This window comes from Peromyscus eremicus, chromosome 12 (assembly GCF_949786415.1).
Source record: "Peromyscus eremicus chromosome 12, PerEre_H2_v1, whole genome shotgun sequence".
In the NCBI taxonomy this organism is placed as follows: Eukaryota; Metazoa; Chordata; class Mammalia; order Rodentia; family Cricetidae; genus Peromyscus; species Peromyscus eremicus.
Window position 1 is genome coordinate 76,248,095 of NC_081428.1, and position 22,892 is coordinate 76,270,986.

Below are 22,892 nucleotides of genomic sequence, written 5' to 3' on the forward strand. Positions count from 1 at the left end.
TGTCCCCTGGAAAGTCTGCAGGAATCCTAGACATGCAGTGCAGCTGCTCACTGTCTCCTGGGAAAGTCTGCAGGAGTCCTAGACATGCCATGCAGCTGCTCACTGTCCCCTGGGAAAGTCTGCAGGAGTCCTAGACATGCCATGCAGCTGCTCAATGTCCCCAGGAAAGTCTGCAGGAGTCCTAGACATGCCATGCAGCTGCTCAATGTCTCCGGGAAAGTCTGCAGGAGTCCTAGACATGCCATGCAGCTGCTCACTGTCTCCTGGGAAAGTCTGCAGGAGTCCTAGACATGCCATGCAGCTGCTCACTGTCTCCTGGGAAAGTCTGCAGGAGTCCTAGACATGCCATGCAGCTGCTCACTGTCTCCTGGGAAAGTCTGCAGGAGTCCTAGACATGCCATGCAGCGGCTCACTGTCCCCTGGGAAAGTCTGCAGGAGTCCTAGACATGCCATGCAGCTGCTCACTGTCCCCTGGGAAAGTCTGCAGGAGTCCTAGACACGCCATGCAGCTGCTCACTGTCTCCTGGGAAAGTGCAGGGGTCCTAGACATGCCATGCAGCTGCTCACTGTCTCCTGGGAAAGTCTGCAGGAGTCCTAGACATGCCATGCAGCTGCTCACTGTCTCCTGGGAAAGTGCAGGGGTCCTAGACATGCCATGCAGCTGCTCACTGTCTCCTGGGAAAGTGCAGAGGTCCTAGACATGCCATGCAGCTGCTCACTGTCTCCGGGAAAGTGCAGGGGTCCCAGACATGCCATGCAGCGTGTCCTACCTGTTCACATTTGTACTTATTCTTTCTTCTCCTAATAATGAAGGAGCTAAGTACAAAGCTCAGTTCTACACTTTTAAGGACAGGAAGAGCTGCAAAAACAGGACTCTCCATTAGGAAAACCCACAAAGAAGCACCACAGCCTCTATCCTGAAGCTCAGCAGAGTGGGTTCCCTTCTATGCTTACGGAACCCACATACAGGACAGAAGGTCGCAGGACCCTGGGGCTGGGATACTGCAGTGTTTTTTGGGCCCCAGGGGTTTCAGGCAGCCTTACCCATCTTCTGGCTTCTGTTCCAATCTCCCATTGCCACACCGGTCACACACAGGCCACGAGAAAGCAGTGCTCTCATCTATATCAACCACAGCACCTAGTGAGAGGAAAGGCAGGATTCACCACTGACCCACTTCCTTGCCTCTGGGATTGCCTGTCTTAGCTCTAACTTACTTACTAGTTTGTTAATTCTTTCCTTTATATGATTTTTCTGGTTGACTTGATTACTGTGGTTAAGAATATATGCAGTCACAGGGCCGGAGAGATGGCTCAGTGGGAGAGAGTGCTTACTGTGCAAACACGAGGAACTAAGATCAAGTCTCCAGCACCCAGGAAAAAAAGAAAGAAAAAGAAAAAGCCAAGCATGGCTGTACATGGACCTGGAACTCCATAGCTGGTGGGACAGACAGAGGAGAATTACCTGGGCTTATTGGCTGCAGGTTCTGTAAGAGATACTGTTTCAAAGGAGTAAGGTGGGTAATGACAGAGAAGGACACCTGATGTCCTCCTGTAGCCTCCATGCACAAGCAATGGAGTATATACCCCCCCACACACACCATAAATTTTCTAAGAAAACATTTATAATCTAGTCAATCAATAAACATGAGTGCGATAGAATGTGTCTTATTTAGGGTTTCTATTGCTATGAAGAAACACCATGTCCAAGGCAACTCTTACAAAGGAAAACATTTAGTTGGGGCTTGCCTACAATTTCAGAGGTTTAGTCCATTTTCATCATGGCAGGGAGCATGGTAACACGCAGGCAGACATGGTGCTAATGAAGGAGCTGAGAGTTCTACATTTGGATCCACAGGCAGCAGGAAGAGACTGAAACACTGGCCAGAGACTATGAGACACTGGACTGGTTTGAGCATCTGAGACCTCAAAGCCTGACTCCAGTGACACACATCCTCCAACAAAGCCACACCTACTCCAGCAAGGTCACACCTCCTAATAGTGCCACTCTGTGATGTTATGGGGCCATTTTCAATAAAACCTCATATTCCACTCCTGGGCCCCCATAGGCTTACGGCTATATCATAATGCAAAATGCATTTTGTTACGAGCTGCAGGAATGTAGTAAGAATTCAGCTGAATATGATAAAGCTATACCCGGAAAAACAAGGCATTCTTCTGGAGGAACCCAAATCTCAAGGAGTATTTAGTATAAAAAGCTTTATTAATATATCAGCTGTCTTCTGCTATGAATTTCATGTGTGCTCACAACTTCCCCAAGAACTTTTAACAGTGTATTTTGCCAGGCACCCTAGGTCAAAAATGGCAAAGTCTCCTGAATTAAGGGAAACACCATTCTGGAGACACCACCTTGGAAAAAAGGTGCACAGCTTTGTTTCTTGTGCTAATGAAGCTCAGACCCTCCTTTCTCTCACAGCCCAAATGGCATTCCAAAGCAATTTACTCAGAACAAAAGGGCTTTTTGCATACCAGATGCAGTGTAGCCAAGCAGAGTTACCCCGCACTGCCAGGATATGGCAGCATAGGAAAATAGAAGCAGTTTTATTTTAGTGACTTATAGACTCCTTTACCTAAACACCTGTAAGGCTGTAGTTTGAGCACATTTATGATAGACTTGTAACGTTTCACCTAACCACTTATAAGAATGTATTTTGAGCACATAAATTCCCTTTCTGACTTATTCCGGGCCTAATCTGACCCCAACTCCTCTGCTCACTCCCCTTTTGGGTTGCAAATGAAGCTGGCTATCCTGGCTCTGGTATGGACCCTGGAAGCTTTGCTTTTGATTGGTAAGAGTCAGGCTGCTGGTAGGACTCAGACTGGTTCGGGAGGAGGAAGGGGAAGGAAGCAAGATGGAGAAGAACAAGGATGAAGAGGAGGACGGGATGGAAGAGTTTAGAGTTATTAGAGGACAGGAGGAGAAGGGACAGAGGAGCTAAGTATGAGAACAGAACTGAAGCTGTGCAGATAGAATTTAATCTCAGAGGAATAAAGTGGATGGATGAAAGAACCTGGTGTACTTAGATTGTTTTCCTGCAGATTATTCCTGCCATTAGTAGTGTCTCTTCTGGGCCCCTGGGAAGGAAACTAAGAGGCAGGACCTCAATAATTTCCAAAAGCATTTACTCCAACTTCGAAAGTCCCCATAGTCTATCACAGTCTCAACAATGTTCAAAAATCCAAAGTTCAAAGTCTCTTCTGAGATTCATGCAATCTCTTAACTGTGATCCCCTGTCAAATCAAAAGCAAAAAACAGATCATATACTTCCAACAAATAATGGCACAAGATATCTATTGCCATTTCAAAAGTGAGCATAAAGAGGAAATGCTGGACCAAAGCAAGACTGAAAACCAGCTGGGTAAACTCCAACCTCTGCATCTCCATGCCTGATGTCAGAGTGCTCTTCAGATCTCCAATTTCTTTCAGTTTTGTTGACTGCAACAGACTTTTCCCTCTTGGGCTGGTTCCACTCCCTGTTAGCAGTTCTCCTCAGCAGTTATCCCATGGTTCTGGTATCTCCAACATTTTAGGTTCTCCAAGGCAATCCAGGCTTCACTCTCACAGCTTCACACAATGGCCTCTCTAGGCCTCCATTCAGGGACACCCCTGCCACAACCCTGGCACGAGTGCTTTTCCATAGACCCTTTCTTCTACCCTTAATGCTAAATCGAGAGCCATATGGCTGAAGCTGCCAAGTTCTGCTGTTTATTGGGGCTGGAACATGGTCCCCCTCATTCAATTACATCTTCACCAGTTTTCTGTTTTTGATGGTTTCCTTCACTGTCTAAGCTTGGCTGTCTTGAAACTCAATCTCTAGACAGGCTGGCCTCAAGCTCAGAGATCTGCCAGGCTCTGCCTTCGAATTCTAGGATTAAAGGTGTGTACCACCAACACCTGGCTGTAAACTTTTCTTTAATTCTTTTCACAGATTGGAAGCTTAGCTGGGTGGGGTCTTGCCATGAGGTCACCACTCCCTTTATTCCATCTAACATCAGGCTTTTCTTTAATTCGTTTATCTCCTTGAACACAAGATTTAGCTCCTTTCCACTTCCTTGTATCCCTATTCAAACTACCACAGTATGGGATATAAAAGGTCCTTGAACTGTACATTTTGTATTTTTCTTTGCTCAGCTTGTTCCTTTTCATTATTAATCTTCATTAGAGTTAACACTAATAACCACACGACAGAGCCAGTACTAGGCTGTTTTGAAATCTCCTCTACCAATGCCATTAATCCAAAACTCTTCAATTTGGCCTCAGTAGACATTTCAGACAAGGGCAAAAAGCAGCCACATTCTTCACCAAAATATCACAAGACCAGTCTCTAGGCCACATACTAACATTCTTCTCTGAAACCTCTTGATCCAGACCCCCACAATTCAAATCACCCTCAGCATCACTGTCTTCCATGCTTCTACTAGGATGGTCCACTGAGACCCACTTAAGCATTCAATTGCTTTTCTAATCCAAAGTCACAAAATCCACATTTGTCCAAACAAAAGCACGGTCAGGCCTATCACAATAATACCCCAGTCCCCGGCACCAACTTCTGTCTTAGTTAGGGTTTTCCTGCTCTGAAGAGACCATGGCAACTCTTATAAAGGAAAAACACTTAATTGAAGCTTGTTTATGGATTCAAAGGTTTAGTCCATCATTGTCAAGGCAGGAAGCATGGTGGCATGCAGGCAGACATGGTGCTGGAGAAGGAACTAAGAGTTCTATATCTGGATCCGCAGGCAGCAAGAAGAGACTATGTGCCATTGGGCCTGGCTTGAGCATCTGAGACTTTGAATCCTGCCCCCAGTAACACACTTACTCCAACAATAGTACACCTATTCCACCAATACCACATCTTCTAATAGTAACCCTCCCTGTGAGTCTACGGGGCCATTTTCATTCAAACTACCACAGTATGGGATATAAAAGGTCTAAGAAACAAAATGGCACACCATCTCTACTTTCACATGGTCAGTCCAGTTGGAGAAGCAGGGAAGTGAAAGAGATGATCACTGAGTACAAACACAAGATAAAATCTAAGCTGACAACTGGAACAGGCCCCTGAAGAGTGCAGTCCAGGAGGGGGCTCAGGGGCCAGGCCAGTGAGCTAGGTGTGCGGGCTGACAGCACAGGGCCAAGGCAAAGCCCGCAATGTGGTCACGCGGCTGGCAGTGCACAGTGGAGATGAAGATGGCTCCCCGATGTACTGGTGCACTTCAGACCATCCTTGTCGAATTAGAAACAATTTGATACTAAAAGAAAAAGAAAGAAGTGACTGCGTTTCCAAAACCAAGAAGGATTTCACCCCTCCTGCCCCTTTTCCTCTCTTCTTCCACATCTTTATCTTACAATTTTTGTTTGTGTACTAGTGATAAAACCTAGCATGTGGCAAGCATTTCACTTCACCACCGCCCTCATTCATATTTTTAAACAAAATGTCATTCTCCATTAGAACAAGCATCAGGAAACAGTATCTATAGACACTGAAGCAGAATTATATGAGAACTAGAAGACTTGGTTTATTAAAATATGTTTTAATATTTTATGCAAACTTAAATGACTTTTAAAAAACAAGAATAGGTCGATTTTTTTTTTGGGGGGGTAGGGGGACAGGGTTTCTCTGTGTAGCTTTGGAGTCTGTCCTGAAACTCACTCTGTAGTCCAGGCTGGCCTCGAACTCACAGAGATCTGCCTGCCTCTGTTTCCCAAGTGCTGGGATTAAAGGCGTGCGTCACCACCACCTGGTGAATAGGTCGATTTTGAAGAGACTGCTTCTAACTAATAACACTAATCGAAAGTGTGTCAAAAGGATGAAAAACAGCGTTTTTTCCATTTCTGTTGGTTATTCGAAACCATGTATTTTGTACCATATATTTTTATCATATTCACTTCTCAAAGACCCACCTTTCCTTCCCTACCCAATCATCTTCATGCAATCCCCTGCATCATCCACTTTGTGCTGCCATGAACTCTTAAACATGTGACTTTTCACTAAAGGTTGGCTAATTCACCAGGGGCTACCCCCTTAAAAATGGATTCTTCTCTCCTAGTAGCTACAGCTGCCAATAGCTCCCTAGCTACAGAGACACAGCAGGAAGTCCAGAGGGGGACACTATGCAACATCCCAAACAGCAGCAGATGCTCTGCACGCTGGCCATCTTGCAGTCCAAGTTTTATTCTATAGTATTTTCCCTCTCAGTACTGAGGATTGAACCTAGGGCAAACACTCAGGTATATTCCCAACCTCCTTCCTATAAATGAATCAATACAAAATAGGCTGCTACTAATCAAAACTCTGTTTTAGTCAGGGTATCTGGGGGTGTTCACAGCCCTGACCTTTATGTGAGATTAAGTAATTTCCTTTCAACTAGAGAATATGGCACCAGCTGAAGAAATGTGCTTTATTTGCATTTTACAAACCATTGGAAACCATCTCATATAATTTTAAGCCAGGGTTGAAGGATGGCTGGGAAGGACACCACTGAACAGTTGGTTATCCACAACATTATTTTACATGAGTGTTGAAAGAAAAGCCTGTCTCATCTCTTGCACTCATCGCTAAAAGCCTCCATTTACTCTGTCTGATACATAGAAATCTCTCAGATAGGCTTGGGAAAGGTTCATATTAGCTATTAGACCACCTTTTTAAAAAGAGGCTTTCAAAGGGTAAATGTGAAGAAGGAACCACACCAAGAACAAGTCATATCAGAGAGCCTCTAGGCCTGGAGGCAGCAGAATAACACAAGGAAGAACCCGAGAAGGGGCACTGCTGTCACTGAGCAGTGTGAACCCAGCTTTATATGAATTTGCCCCCGAAGTCAGCTACCAGCCTTCGCGTGGACATGGACAGCTGGGAAGGTCAGTCTCCTCTCTACCATCGCTTTACTGAGGGCACTCCTCATGGTACAGCCAATCTTTGCTACTTTGCTTTCTCTTATCAGGAGATCTGGCAGTACCCTGCTCTATGATAATGTGTTTACACCCTGGGCTTGTCCACCCCAGGCCTGCAGGACACCTTCAGAGCTGGCCAGGAAACACGAAATCCTCTAGCAGTGAATGCTACTAGAGAATGTTGAGATGGGAAGAAAATGTCAGAAATAAGGGCTATAGGAAACATATCATCAAGGAAATTAAATTGACAAGTAGGTTTTTTTAAAAATAACAATAACAATGTATTCAATACTTTCATTCACAAGCAAGGTAAAGAATAGTAGTGGTGTAACTGGGTGTGCTCACAGCTTATTTTCTGGTACCAAGTCTCGCCATATAGCCTCGACCAGCTGCCTCTCGAGTGCATACCATGAGCACAAACCACTATGCTTAGCTAACAACATTCCCACAGGAATCAGGACTGCAGAGCCAACTGAAAGCTAACCTGAGTTGTAATTATATACCAGAAACTCTAGGACAACCACTAGGACCTTTTAAAAGGATTTTACTTTATTTTAATTTTTATCAGAGTTTTGATATGTGGCTTATGTTGACATGCAGTACCATGTCCAGGTAAGATTCTAAGTCTTAAAAAAAAAAAACCAGAAATCCTGAAAGGAAATAGAATACACTAAATGCTCAATGCAATGGGAAAACAACAACCTAGAAAAAAGAGTCCTGGGGGGAGGATCCAGGAGCAATACATTAGAAAAGCTGTATTAATCAGATATAATAATAATCCTTTTTAATGTGAATGAATGATCAAACTATACAAACTAAAAGGCAGATTATCAGCATGGATACAAACAAGAACCAACTACATGCTATCTAAAAGAAACTGCCATTATATGTAAAAACACTGGCAGATTAAACATAAAGGAGAGAACAGGACATGCCATGATGCTAAACCTAGTAAGAGAATGCCATGCTAATTTTAATTTCAGACAGGGCAAACCTCAGAGTCATGAAAATTACTGGGGCTAAAAATAATTATTAAGTAATAATAATAGGGCCAACTCTTTAACATGTATGTATGCAACAATGCATTAAAAAACATGAAAAGCCAGGTGTATGTCTTTAATCCCAGCAACAAGGGAGGCAGACATATAGGTGGTTCTCAATACCAGAATAGTCTATAAAGTTTCAGATCAGCCAGGGCAATATTAGTAAGATGAAAACAAAACAAAATAAAATAAAAAAATACATGAAACAGAGAGATGGAACTTGTATGAGCAATAAATTTACAAGTAAATCCCAAACTAACACTCCTGTTGACTGAGACTGATTATTTGATATTTTCACCCAGCAGCAAGAAAATGCATTCTTATGGTGAGAGAGAAAATTCCCTTCAAAAGATCATATCCTGGGTCATAAAACACACTTAGCCATTTGAGAAACAGAAGCCAGGCCAAGGAGACCACTCAGTGTGCTAAATGGTGTGCAAGCCTGAGGACCTGAGTTCCAACACAGGGACACATGAAGGTGGAGGGAGAACGGACCCCACAGTTGACCTCCAGAAGTGTACATCTACATCCACATGCACACATGCATGCACATGTGATGATGATGATGAAAAATAAAAATGGAAGTGTAGAGCTGAGTAGGTGGTTTGCAAATAGAGGGCTGAGCTAGGAGGATTTTAAGTTTAAGGTTAGCTTGGGTTACAGAATGAGTCACAAAATAGTTTAGGTTACAGTAGGAAATCTTATTAAAAAAAAACAACAACTAATGGCTGGAGAGATGGGTCAATGATTAGGAGCACTTGCTGGTCTTGCAAAGGACCTGGGTTTGGTCCCCAGCAACCATATCAGGTGGCTCACTGCAGTTCCAAGACATTCAATACCCTCCGGACTTTCACAGGCTCCAGGCATGCATGTGGGACACATATAACTGTGTAGGCACTCACAGAGACATACTAAAGAGAACGTCTGACAAACAACACAGAACAAACTAGGCACGGAGGTGCATGCCTGCAACTGCCACCCACATTCAGGACATGGAGGCCAGAGGACAGGAGTTCAAGGGCTACAGCAGATCCTGTCTTAAATCGTCAATAATAGTAAATAGTCTAGAACAGGCAAATTTATAGAAGCAGAAAGTAGACTGACAATTTCTTAAGGGTGTGGGAGGCAGCATGTAACAGGGTTTGGTTTGCTTGAATTGCTCCAAGGTTAGTGATGCTTATACAATTTTGTGAGCATATTAAAATACTTTGAATAAGTAAACTATAAAGCATGTAAAGGTTTTTATAAAGTCCATAAGGTCTGGAGATGTAGCTCAGTGGTACAGTACGTGACTAATATGAGCAAGACCTGGGTTCCATCTCTGGAACTTCACAAAACCAAAAACCATAAAACACAGACTAGGTCCCTGAAATTCTCTTTTACAGAAAATGGAAATGATATCCAAGAATGTATTGAGACATCCTACGTGTGTGCTGATGGAGGAGCAGCTTGTCCACGAAGGCCTACCTATGGCTGTGTGAACCTCTAGCTCCCCAGACAGACATCCTGCCTAGAACATTTCATTTCTGCCAAGGCGATATATGTGTGTGTGTGTGTGTGTGTGTGTGTGTGTGTGTGTGTGTGTGTGTGTGTTTGTGTGACAGCAGCACAACAGTACAGGAGATATATAGTAAGAGATTGCTGTGAGATGATGTTCTCGTATGTACACTGTGAAGATTTGTCACTCGAACTGGTTTAATAAAACGCTGATTGGCCAGTAGCCAGGCAGGAAGTATAGATCAGACTATGAGAATTCTGGGAAGAGGAAGGGCGGAGTGGCCAGCCAGACGCAGAGGAAGCGAGATGAGAATGTCCTTTTGAGAAAAGGTACTAAGACACGTGGTAAACATAGATAAGAATTAAGTGTAAAATTTAGCTAGTAATAAGTCTGAGCCACTGGTTGAGCATTTATAGGTAATATTAAGCTTCTGAGTCAATTATTTGGGAAGCAGTTGCTAGGTATTTGGGAACAGGCAGGAGGGAGAGAAACTTCTGACAACAGGAGATTGTGACCTTCCCCTGAGTTCAGTTTTACCTAACTCCAATGTATATGCATTACTATTATTATGATATATTTTTAATAAAATTAAAAAAGAAAGCACTGATACTATTTTCATCTCTGGATTTATATATCCAACCAGTTGCTGAAATATCACTTCCTTATGCTTCAAAAACACCCAAGCCAACTATTTTATAAGCTTACTAAAAATACAATTGAATGCTCTAGAGAGATGGCTCAATGGTTTAAACTGTGTACTGCTCTTAGAGAGGTCCTGAGTTCAGTTCTCAGCACCCATGCTAGGCAGCTCACAACTGTCTTTAAGTCAAGCTCCAGTGGGAGCCGAAACCTCTGGCTGCTGAGGGCATCTGTGCTTATGCGCCCATAACTTTCAGATACATACAAATACACATAATTTAAAATAAAATAAACATTAAAAATATAACTACCCCCAAACAAAACAACAAGGGAACAATGGAAATGGAAGTGGGGTAAAGAGAAGGTAGTAAGTGGTGAATATGATCAAAATACTTTATATATATGTATGAAAACGTCATAATGAAATCCATTATTATGCATAATTAATATATGCTAAATAACAATAATAAGCACAAACAAGAAAATATCCAAAGTCTCAAGCAAGACACAGTTATGCCCTCAAGGTTTCATATTCTATGCCTGTTTGGGCAGATCTGCCACGTGTCTTGTGGCCTGAGGAGGAAGCCTGCAGGTGGCCGCACCTATTCTCTCTGTATGCATGCTCTCTCTTGGTCTGATTTATTACCCAACCCATCAGTATTCCTCCTAATGAAACCCACTCCTGTGTTCATCTTTTATTGCCTCTCTGGGCCCCCTGCCTACAGGATGGTTTCTTCAACCACTCCCTATGTTAACATTACAGGGTGTTCTCTGTGTACACATAGTTATGTTTGTAACTTCATCAATACTGAAGCTGTTCACTTCTGTGCACGACAAACTATATTCTTTTTTTTTTTTTTTTTTTTTTTTTTTGGTTTTTCGAGACAGGGTTTCTCTGTGTAGCTTTGCGCCTTTCCTGGAACTCGCTTTGGAGACCAGGCTGGCCTCGAACTCACAGAGATCCGCCTGGCTCTGCCTCCCGAGTGCTGGGATTAAAGGCGTGCGCCACCACCGCCCGGCTGACAAACTATATTCTTGACAGCTAGCTGTCCCTTCAGCTTCCTCTTGGTACCTCCCTCCATCTTTCAGCCTACCCACCCTTCTCCACTGGCTTGTCATCTCTCTCTAGTTGGCTATCTTTTAAGTCCTGCTCCTTATCCCAGTCATTAATGTATCTTTCAGATCTTGATTTAAGAATTCTGGTACCTAAAAAAAAAAAAAAAAAAAAAAAAAAAAAAATCATTTATTTTGCATTTGCAGACTCATGCACATACACACGCATGCGCATACACATGCATGCTTGTGCTTGCACATATGCACAGTACAGAGAACAACTTGTGGGACTTGGTTCTCTTTTTATACTGTGTCAATGATGGGGACTCTACTCAGGTCACTGATTTGGGGGTAAACACCTTCATTTGCTGAGCCATCTCATAGGCTCAAGGATCCAGTCTTTAGGGAGCCTTCCTAGATATTACTCAGTAAGGTGACAGTCCCATTTGAGACACTGAGTCTTGTTTGTGCACTTACCTGATTTATATCTTCCTCTATAGACTCCTAGTCTACAATTACAGACCCTCTTCTTATTTTGTTCCTATACATTTAATGTCTGGGACATAGACACCCAATAAAAATTGACCGAGCAGTATATTTAAAATAATACACCATGTAAGACAGTGGAATTCTGCTTCCAATCAGAGGGCTACCCACCTTGCACACTGCAAATGGAGTTGACAGGCGTGAGGGAGCCCAGTTCATCCAGTATCACTGGGCCAGGCAGGTCACAGGAACTAGCACCAGAAGGCACATACAAGAGGGATTTCTGGGGTAGGAGGACTGTCCGCTCAACGCAAACAATCTGACCTGCCATGGAGATACTTCAGATTATTCAAGCAATTAAGGAAAGCATGCACATTCCAGGCAGTCTCCTTTACCAGCCATTGCAAATTTTATAGGAAGAAAGGCACGGATATGGGCTTGTCTGTTCCTTCTGTCTGGCATGGCCAGCATGTAAATGTCACATGGAAGTACATCTTAAAGCCCCTAGTGAACAATGGTGGAAAAGAACACAGATACTACATTCAAATACAATTGAAAAGGGTGAATTTTATGATATTCGTTATACCTAAATAAAATGGAAAAAAAAGTTTAAGTGTTTGATCTCAAGAAAGATATAGACTGACCTAAAGCCTACTTTATTATTATTATTACTTTGAAAAAGGGTCTCACTGTGTAACCTCGGCTGGCTTCTAACTTATGATACTCCTGCTTCAGCATCCCATGTTATGGAGTTACAGGCCTTTGTTACAGGGCCAGACGTACACCATGTTCTCTAGCTTTTGTTTTATTTTAAAAAGGGACATTCAGGCCATGAGGTGGTTTCCATGTAAGCACAGGTGCTGTTAACAGAGTCAAGGAGCAGCCAATAGTGCCTTCCAGTGTCTACTACAGCTTGGGGTGCTGGCTCCTGTCAAGTGGTCTTGGTCAATGAGAGCCCATGGCGGGTAAGATGGCCTCTCTACCCCCACCAGACTAGGCTCATACTGGGCTCTGTGAAGGTCTAGCAGTATTGAGCAGGATGGGGCAACAGTGCAGGAACTGAGCAGTCAGTCTAATTAAATCAATCAAGAGGAAGCATCGTACCCTTGTCTCGGAGGGCATCCCTGAAGAGTATGTTGTGAGGCACAGCCATGGTGAGTCCTTCTAAAACTTCTGGGCCCAGCACACATGAGGGAGTTACATAGATCGGCAGGGTTTTGGGAAGGTAATGGTCCCTTTCATCCTGTATTTGTAGGGTGATATCAGTCACCAGCAGCCAGATTTCCTTTTGTGCCAAAAGATTCTTCAGCTACAATTTGAAAACAACAACAAACTATTAACTATGCATATCCAAAACCTTTAAAAGCAGTATTAGTAATTATTTCTACTCATAACTTAACATACGATTTCACAAACACTTTAAAACATATACTAAACTTACAAACCATGGTTACTGGTACTCCCTGAAGCAGTTACACTCTCTCTGTGGCTGTTGGGCTCCTCTAGAGGACACAGCCCAGCCCTCACCGGCAGTTTTCTATCTGTTCCCTAAAGCACTCAGGGAAAACTCACTGTCATTCCCTCCCAGGCCTATGTTCTCTGTTGTGTGGACCCACGGTCTCTATGGATACCTATCTGTGTCCTGAGGGTTAGGGACAGACCTCATGTGACCTGGCAGAGGACTTACAAAGCAGGTGTCATAAACCTGCTGCACGTGCAGCGGATTTCATTTTTATTAGTTTTGTCTTTCTTTTCCCCTTTCTTGATAATTTTTATGTGTATATATTTTGTCATTTGCAGGAGTTGTGATACTTTTGGAAGTTCTAGTAAACTGGCATTCTGCCTTTACCAGTGGGTCAGAACTTACATCAGTAGATACAAGCACAAGTCACGAAGAAAGTGTAGGCCCAGGACCTAAGTTCCTGGCTGCTTTAAGAGTTCAGTTGCTATGGCTGGAGCAGATGGCATGCTTAGATGTGGGCTGGGGTAAAGAGGGAAGCTTCTATCATTAGGGGGTTGATTACATAAAATAAATCAGAGTAAGTATTACTGAGGGAAATATAAATATAGCCAGCGTTCTCCTTGTCAGTGAGGAAAGGTTTTATTTATTTATTGGGACTGAATTCCCTGTGGAGCCCAGGGTCCTCATGAACCTCTGATCTCCCTGCTCCCATCTCCGACCCGCCACATTCTGCTGGAGGGGAAGCTACACAAGGGAAGTCTGGAGAAAATTCTGTTGTAATAGTCTATGGTAGGAGGAACGGGTGTGCAACATGACTTTGGGCACACATACCAGGTGTGCACAGGGATACATCCACATCTGTCTCCTCGCTCTAGTCACAGAGAAAGTCTAAACATAATTAGATTCCACCTGAAGCAAGACCATCCAGACCAGACATTGTCTTTTAATTTTAACATGGTTAAGACACTGTTTTTTAATTTCCCTTTACACTTCGCCAGCACTCCTTGAAGAAAGGGCTGATTCTAAGGTCTAAAGCCCGAAGAGCAGGTTCAAAAGATGGTTTAGTGGATACAGGAGCCTGCGGCTTAGCTAGACCATCTTCCACGTGGTAGAAGCATAGCTGAATCTTGTAAGCTGCCTCCACATGTACCTGCACAGCACACAGACACATACACAGACACACACAGAGACATAGACACACACATACACACACACACACACACACACATACACACACATGTATGCACACGTGCACACATACTAAAGGAGAAATCAATGAAAACAAACCACCAATGGTCAGCTTGAAACATCTTACTGTGTCAGAAAGGAAAGATTCAAAGAATGATGGATCAGCTACTTTTCTGTTGTTGTTATAAATACCACAAACAAAAGCAACTTGGAAGAGAAAGAGTTTATATTAGTTAATAGTTCCAAAGGGACACAGTGCATAATGATGGGAAAACATGACAACAGGAGTATGGGGCTGGCTGGGCAATCAGGAGGCAGAGAGACCACATTTCAGCTGCAAACAGGAAGTAGGGAGAGAAAGGGGGAGAAAGGAATAGCCCATTCCAAGTGACATACTTCCTCCAGAAAAACTATTATTTCCTAAAAGTTTCATGAACTTCCCAAACAGCGCCACCAACTGGAGACCAAGTATTCAAATATAGGAGTCTTTGGAAGATATCTCTCATTTAAAACATCACATATGTTGACTATGTTGAAATGACCAAGGAGATAGCTTAATTCTTGAAAAACATGAACACCAAATGAACAATAATAACAGATTATATAAAACCTATTGAATAAAAAATGAGAGGACTACACAGTGCAGCTTCCTTCAGATTGTCATCTATGATTTAGAGGTAATGCAGCTGTAATAGGGTCACCTAGGATCTTGACATGCCTGTGTTGGCTCACCTTTTAATTCCTAAGGCCCCTGAGCAGGGTTCCAGGCTCATAGGGCCAATATGCTCATCAGAGATGGTTCAGAAGAGCAGAGGCTCCCAGCTGACCAAAACCCACATATCACTGTCAGCCTTGGACATGGAGGGAAACTCTTTTTATATTTTCCCCTTCCTTCCTTCCTTCCTTCCTTCCTTCCTTCCTTCCTTCCTTCCTTCCTTCCTTCCTTCCTTCTTTCCTTCCTCCCTCCCTCCCTCTTTCTCTCTCTCCCCCTCCCTCCCTCCCTCCTTCCTTTCCTTCCTTCCTCCCCTCCCCTCTCTCCCTCCCTCCCGCCTGCCTACTTACCTACATTGTCAAGCTGTTGAAAACAAAGATGTTGTTGTTGTGCTATAGTGAACCAATGTTCAGTCATAAATGAAAAACCAAAACCCAAACCGATATCTGTATTACTCTCTCAAAGGGTAAAGGACTTTCATTGAAGAGAAGGCAGAGAGAAAGTAAGAGCCATAGGAAGGAACAGAGAATCACAGCCTTTCCATTGGAATTGTGACTCCTTTCTGGACAGTGGAAGGAGGTTCACAAGACTCAGGAAACTCATGAAATATAAAGATTCACAAAGCCCTCCCCAGTGTTATATATTCAGTAAACAATGACTGTGGGAGAGGCACTCAGAAGCTCTCCACATATACTTCTAGAAATGACCTCAACCTCAATAAACCTATTGGTTTACCAGGCCAAATAAAAGTTAAATAAATAATAATAAAAAATAATTCATTAATCCATTTTGACATAGTAGGTCAATGACTAAGTGAACTAACTAACTGAGACAAATGAAAAGACAGTTGTAGCAAAATCACACCTAATAAATGCAGAAGAAATGTTAAGTTAAAAATTATCATTTGGTCACTATCAAAATATAATTATTAATTCAGACAAGAATCATAACAGATGTTAAAATGAGTGAATGAAAGTTTGATAAAAGCCAGGATATTTATACAGCTCAAAGTATCTTTCAAAATATCAGTAAGAATAAGTATGAAATATTTGTTTGTCAACTTCAAAATTAAAAAATCCTGGAAAGCCACGGGACCAACTGAAAAGCCATCACTGTTCTGGAAGGAACCGGCTGTGAGTCTCCTGATGAAAACACACCATTACCCACATGGCATTTCTGTCAAAAATGCATGTTAGATATAAGGCAAACCTAAACTGAGGAACATTTTACTAAGTAATTGGTCCATGGTCTTAAAACAAAGCCAAAGTCATAAAACATAAGCAGCTGAAAGAGTAAACCCACTGAACAGTGTGTGCCAAGTCCTGGAGCTAGGAAGGTTAATTCTGAAATTACTGGAAAACTAACATTTGAAAAACTGATAAATATTCCAAAAGGGGTAAAAACTGGAAATGCTCTTCATCAATACTTGAGATTTGACTATGGTCTGTCTTTCAAATGACTGAGAGATCAACATCTTCTAATTTTCTTTTCTTTATTTAATGTTACATTTTATTATTATTATTGTTCTTGTTGGGTGCTCACAAGCATGCAGATGCCAGATGATATCCTTATAGAGTTGTTTCTCTCCTTCCATGCTCCTTCATGTGGGGTCCAGGGAATGAGCTCAGGTCATCAGGCCTGCCTGCTGAGCCATTTTTCCTTGCCCCCTATCTTCTTTTAAATTAACTACCAAATTATTTCTACTACTAAGGTATAAAAAAGTCAGTAATAAGAGTATCTTTTATAAAAAGACACCAATATTCAATAGCTAAATTTTGTTTAAAATAAATCTTTTCTTGTGCATAATTGCTTAACCTTGGGAGCAAACAAGATCTTTTGGCAGATGTATTACTTTTCTCATCACTATGACAGAATACTTGAGGAAGGATGCTTCAGGAGGAAGAACGGACTTATTGGCTTGCAGTTCTAGAACACAGTCAGGCATTGTGGCAAGGCCAGTGTGTGAGGCAGCAGGTCTTACTGCACCAGCTGTCAGGAAGTTGAAAAACAAATACTAGTGCTCAACACACTCATGCTTATTCTGTCTCTGTATGGAGGTCCCAAAGGGTCACTGCATGAAAGCACTAGGGTGCTGGAGATGCTAGGACCACAGGATGTCCTGAGAAGGGCTCCAGGCATGGGGTGGAGCTGGGCTAAGAGAGAGTTTGTGTGTTGCGGGTACACAGCTGGAAGGGTAGGACTGGTCAAGCCATTTGGATCCCAGAAGATGCCGTCAGCAGCTCCACATGCCAGAGACAGAGCTTCAGGATTTGGTGTTTTTCCTGCTGGGCCTCAGTCTTGTTTCGGTATGACCTTTCCTTGTCATGCCACATTCCCCTCTTTTGGGATGTCTGTTAGAAGTGTAACTCACTTTTATGTTACAAGGGCTCATGGTTAAGAGACCAAGTATTAGAAGAGATGCCTCACTTACACTTTTGCAGTGTTAAAACTATTAAAGACTTTTGAGATCAAATCAAATGCATTCTGCTTTACGGGAGCCATGAGCCTATGAAGGCTCCTGTACCCTTTATACCTACAACACAAGAACTGCAAAGACAATGCTGTTAAGTTGTGATCAAGACTGAATGCACCCCCACCCCACCCCACCCCCCGGAGCACAGCTGTAGTGGCCTTTGTCCATTTTGTAGGCTGACTCTGGAGAGATCCAACCCAAGGAATGGTACTACTCATATTTAACCTCTTTCCATCTCATTAACCCAATCTAGAAACTCCCTCCAACATGTCCAAAGGTTTGTCTCCTAGGTGATTCTAGATTCTGTCAAGTTGGCAACTAATGCTGACCATCACTGTAGGTAAATGGACAAATGAGCTTTGATACATCTAGATAATAAAACACTTATTACTGAGTGTTATAGGAAATGAGCTCTCAAGTCACTGATGAGACATGGATGTCTAAATGCTTAGTACGGAAAGAAAAAAGTCAATCAAAAAATGTGTGTACTCCACAATTAGAACATGCTGGTACTCTGGGTTTCAATGTTTGCTAAAGGGTCTGAAGGATGAAGGAATGAATAGGGAAAGCACAGAAGACTTCTATGGTAGTGCAATGATTCTGTCCCAAATTACAATTGAGAATAAGGGTCATTAACTAGGAACTCTAGGTGATTGTGTCAACTGTTAACAAATGTACCACTCCATGAACATGTTGATAACACCTATGAGGCAGAACATACATGGGGGATTTTTACCTTGTCCTTCATTTTGATGTAGACCCAAAACTGTTCTAAAACATAAAGTCCATTAAAGAACTCTTGTTTTTTTGTCTGTTTGTTTTATGTTTTTGAGACAGGGCTTCTCTGTGTAGCCCTGGCTATCTTAGAACTCACTCTGTAGACCAGGCCAGCCTTGAACTCACATAGATCTGCCTGCTTCTGCCTCCCACATTGCTGGGATTAAAGGGTTGTGCCACCCCCACATGGCCTAAAGAATTCTTATAGCTATATACAACCCAGAAAAATTATTTGAACATAGACGATAGTTATGGATCCCCAACTTGTTCCTAAGCACAGGGAGATCAGACACACACCCCACTGAAAGCCAAGCTGATTGCCCTTGCATATTTGGATCTATTTATTGCTTAGAAGGCTGTCAGCATATCTACCCAGTCTCATGAGGTAGCATCCTGGTCTAGTGGAGAGGAGGACTCTGCCTGCTGAGTGTATGACCCCGTCTTCCTCACTCTCAGTCTTTGCATTACAGCATCTCCCTGTACCACTAATCTGCATAGTTCTGTGCCTAGAATGTACTCCGTAATAACAGGAAGTCTCAGAAGTTCACGTTGTCATCATATACCAGGTGCTCTGTAGACTCACTGAAAACCACAGAACCAGACTTCAGTTTGCGTTAGACTTAGAGAAAGAGCTTTTCTTTTCTTTCTTTCTTTTTTTTAAATTCCTGTTCATTTGTTTATGAATATCAATATGGCTGCTTTTAAATTACTGAGTAAAACTGGCCAATTGCTACAGAAACTATATGATCCAAGAATCATAAAATACTGACTCTCTGGCCTTTTACAAGAACATTCTGCCCTCTATTATAGTTGAGGGAGAAGCTAATAATCTGTTTATGATGATACAATTTGAATTTTATTTATATATGTACTACCCACCAGTAGCTCAATTGGAAGTTAAGGAACATATTATTTTGGTACTTTTATAGCTTTTTCACTGACTATGGATCAGGAAAAAAAAATGTCTGCAATAGATTCCTAATAGAAACAACTCTAAAAGAAACCAAAATTATAAAAAACAGCAACAACAAAATGCAAAAGAGCTCCACAGAGTTTACACAGAGAAGGATGGCCCCAAACAAGGAGGGTAAATTATGGGTTAACCGAGATTCTAGAGATATTTTTCTATTATGGCATACCACTAATTTCTAAGAGATTGTTCAATAGGCTAGAGAAAGAGAGAGTGAGGGGAGACAGACAGACAGACAGACAGACAGACAGAAAGAGACAGAGATATTACCTGTGGTCTTTGGTAAATTACTCTGCCATAGAAGCTACAGCGTGTGCCATGTCCATCAGTCTGGAAAGGCAAACAAAGACAGAAACATGACACAAAGCACAGGAACAGCAAAAGCCTTTGAAGGACCTGTTAGAAACACAACCATTACCTGGAGGATTTCTCGTAAGCAGTGGACAACTGGAGGCCGATAGAGCTCAGAAATGGGGTCTCCTTCAATTGCATTGATGTGTCCCAGGCTCGGATGCACAGAGAAGATATAACAGAAGGTAGGAGGAGGCAGGCAAGTCTTCATCTGTTTAGAAAGAATATTATTAACATAAGTTCTCTAGTATTCACATGATCAGGCTTGGCTTAATTGTGCAGGCCTGGGTTCTCAGCTTTCGGAGACAAAAGGATCACAAGTTCAAGGCCTACCTGGACTACAGGAGGACTTCATGGCCAGCCTGAGCTACTTAGTGAGACCTATATAACTCAGTGGTAGAACATCTAGCACAAAAGAGGCCCTAGCTCCAATTCCTAAGACTGGAATGAACGAACACACACACACACACACACACACACAAATTTGCCTTAGAATGTATGTTCTCATGGGGAGACTAGGTAAGAAATGGGTTACTTTGTCCATGTGTAAGAATATTTCTGTACAGATTTAAGATTTTATTTTAGATTTAGTCTTCATGCCAGGCATGGTAGCATAAGCCTGCAATTTCAACTCTTGGGAGGAAGAAACAGGGGTATCAGGACTTCAAGGTCATCCTAAGATACTCAAGGCCCAGTGTTAAAACAAAACAGAGGAGAAGAAATCTATTCCTCAGAGTATACTGAAAGTACCATTAAGGAATAACTTCTTATATAATCTGCAGACAGGAATTTTGAGAAGGACTTTGCTCTCTGGCACAGACTCACATGTCATACATGTAGCACTCTGCTAAAAAGCCAGCTACAAGAAGCTGGGGAGATGGTTCAGTAGGTCAAGTGCTTGCCACAAAATTCAGTTCCTCAGAAACCTGAAACAAGCTAGTGCAATGGAACATCAGTGCTGGGGATGGAGTCAGAAGGATCCCAAAGGCTCACTGGTCAGGCAATCTGACCAAAATGGTGAGCTCCAGGTTTAAGAGATAACCTCTCTCAACACTTGAGGTGGAGAAGCAACTGAAGACAGGTATTGACAGTAAGCTCTGGCATCCACAGATGCCTGTTAGATGGATGCATGTTCTCTCTCTAGATGCATGTGCTCTCTCTCTCTCTGTCTCTCTCTCTCTCTGTCTCTCACTCGATGCATGTGCTCTCTCTCTCTCTCTCATACACACACATACACACACGGGGGGGGGTGTTGAGGGAGGGAAGGGGAGAAGGAAAGGGAGGGGTGTGTGTGTGTGTGTGTGTGTGTGTGTGTGTGTGAGAGAGAGAGAGAGAGAGAGAGAGAGAGAGAGAGAGAGAGAGAGAGAGAGAGAGGGAGAATGTGCTCTGGGAACTGGAGAGAGAGAGAGAGAGAGAGAGAGAGAGAGAGAGAGAGAGAGAGAGAGAGAGAGGAGAATGTGCTCTGGGAACTGTAGACTAAAGTAGCCACCCGATGAACAAGCTCAAGAGTCAGTAGAAGAAAGCTCCTTATCCTTTTTGCTGCTTCTGAGTCACTATGATGACAATGTGGTGAGGAAAAGGGAAATTTCTGTTGACTATTTATGGATTCTACCTAATGTCTCTTTTCCAATTGCTAACTGAGTGTTGACTTTATAAATGATTGCAAAGGAATGGGAAGGACACGATGTCTGCTTCAGGATGAGGCTAACTAAGACTCTGCCTTGCAGCAGTGAGTGAGTGGCTGAGTTTGATTGAGTTTGCTGGCACACACCTGTAATTTTAATACCTGGAAGCTGAAACTGAAGGACTGCTCTGAGTTAAGGTCAGTACAGGCTCCAGACTGAGGCCTATTTTGTATTTCTCACAAAAACCAAAATACAAACCAAATTCATCAAAAATTTACCCGAGGAGCAGGGAAAAGAACCATCAGAATGTTGGTACTGGAGAGGAGCTGCAGTCTGTCCTAGATAGCATCTACACATCACTCCAGACAAAGGAACTAGCTGCACAGTTCTTGTTGCCCAAGGAAAGACACGGGCCATCTGACTGCAGTAGGACTGCCTAACTCAGCTCCTGACAAGGAGCTCTCCAAGGCTGGGCTTACCTCTTCACTGGGCTCACCACAGGAAGGCTCGGCCAGAGGCATCGCTGGGGGCCACATGGTGTCAATTAAACTGAAGAGCCCTGGTGTCCTGGGACAAGAAAAGATACTGTTGGAAGTATTTATCAACAAATACTTGCCAATAAAGTACCAGTCAGTGAGCTGCTCAGTTCTTTACACTGTGATGAACCTGCACATAAGCATGTCACCATTTAAACGAATATACAGAAAACACCTGAAGAGCAGGTATGCACACTTCAACTCCAGTGTGTGCAGCCTGAGGTAGGATGGTCAAGAGTTTGAAGACAGCTGACTAGCAACAGCAAGAAAAACAAAACCAAAATGGAACAGCAAAAATAGGGCTAGAGAGATGGCTCAGCAGTTAAGAGGACCAGCTGCTTTACCAGATGACCTGAGTTTACTTTGCAGCACCCACATGGTAGCTCATAACTGTCTGTAACTCTAGTTCAGAGGATCCAACACCCTTACACAGACACATACATGCAGGCAATACACCAATGCACATAAAACACAAATAAATATTGAAGAAATCAAAACAGTAAAAACAACAAAACCCTTAAGGATAAGGACATAGATACTTTGCTAAATGAATGGCAAGAAACAAATTAAAATGTCCTTATATACATACCAGAAATTAAAAGATATAAATCTTTGAGTGGTTAATTGAGAAGAGTTTGGAGGCAGTATTTATATTTCCCTTTGGATTGTTTCATATATGTGTGTATACACACACATAAGATTGTTTTATACAAATGATATATATATAAATTTATAAAACATTTATAGTTAAAATGTATGCCTCATATATAATTACTACTACTATTGTGTGTGCATGAAGTCTATGTGGGTGCATGTGCCACAGTGCATACGCATAGGTCAGAGAACAACTTCTGCTGAGTTGGTTCCCTTTTGTCATACTCTTTGTGGCTTGAGGCCACCAAACTTGCATGGCAAGCACTTTTATCTACTGAGTCACTTAGCTGGCCCTTGGTCTGTGAGTTTTGAAAAAAGTTTAGGCTGGTGTCACAAGCTTCATAATCACAGTACTCGGGAGGCAGAGGCAGGAAAAACTGCAAGTTTCAGACGAGCCAGGGATACACAGTGAGACCTTACATTACGTGTGTGTGTGCGTGCGTGTGTGTGTGTGTGTGTGTGTGTGTGTGTGCATGCATGCACAGGCACTCACCCATGTGTGCACATAAAGGTTACAT

At 42.6% G+C, this 22,892-nt stretch overlaps 1 protein-coding gene across 1 annotated transcript in view; it reads right to left on the reverse strand.

The window, feature by feature from the left end:
• Positions 1–22,892, reverse strand: part of Spidr (scaffold protein involved in DNA repair) — a 300,139-nt gene that overhangs the window by 7,125 nt on the left and 270,122 nt on the right. Inside the window, exons 12-17 of the mRNA XM_059276854.1 lie at positions 21,664–21,751; positions 19,627–19,770; positions 19,479–19,538; positions 12,731–12,935; positions 11,798–11,950; positions 1,045–1,138 (exon numbers count right to left, since the gene is read on the reverse strand). Of these exons, the coding sequence (XP_059132837.1) occupies positions 1,045–1,138; positions 11,798–11,950; positions 12,731–12,935; positions 19,479–19,538; positions 19,627–19,770; positions 21,664–21,751 (744 nt within the window). The remainder of the gene's footprint in view (positions 1–1,044; positions 1,139–11,797; positions 11,951–12,730; positions 12,936–19,478; positions 19,539–19,626; positions 19,771–21,663; positions 21,752–22,892) is intronic.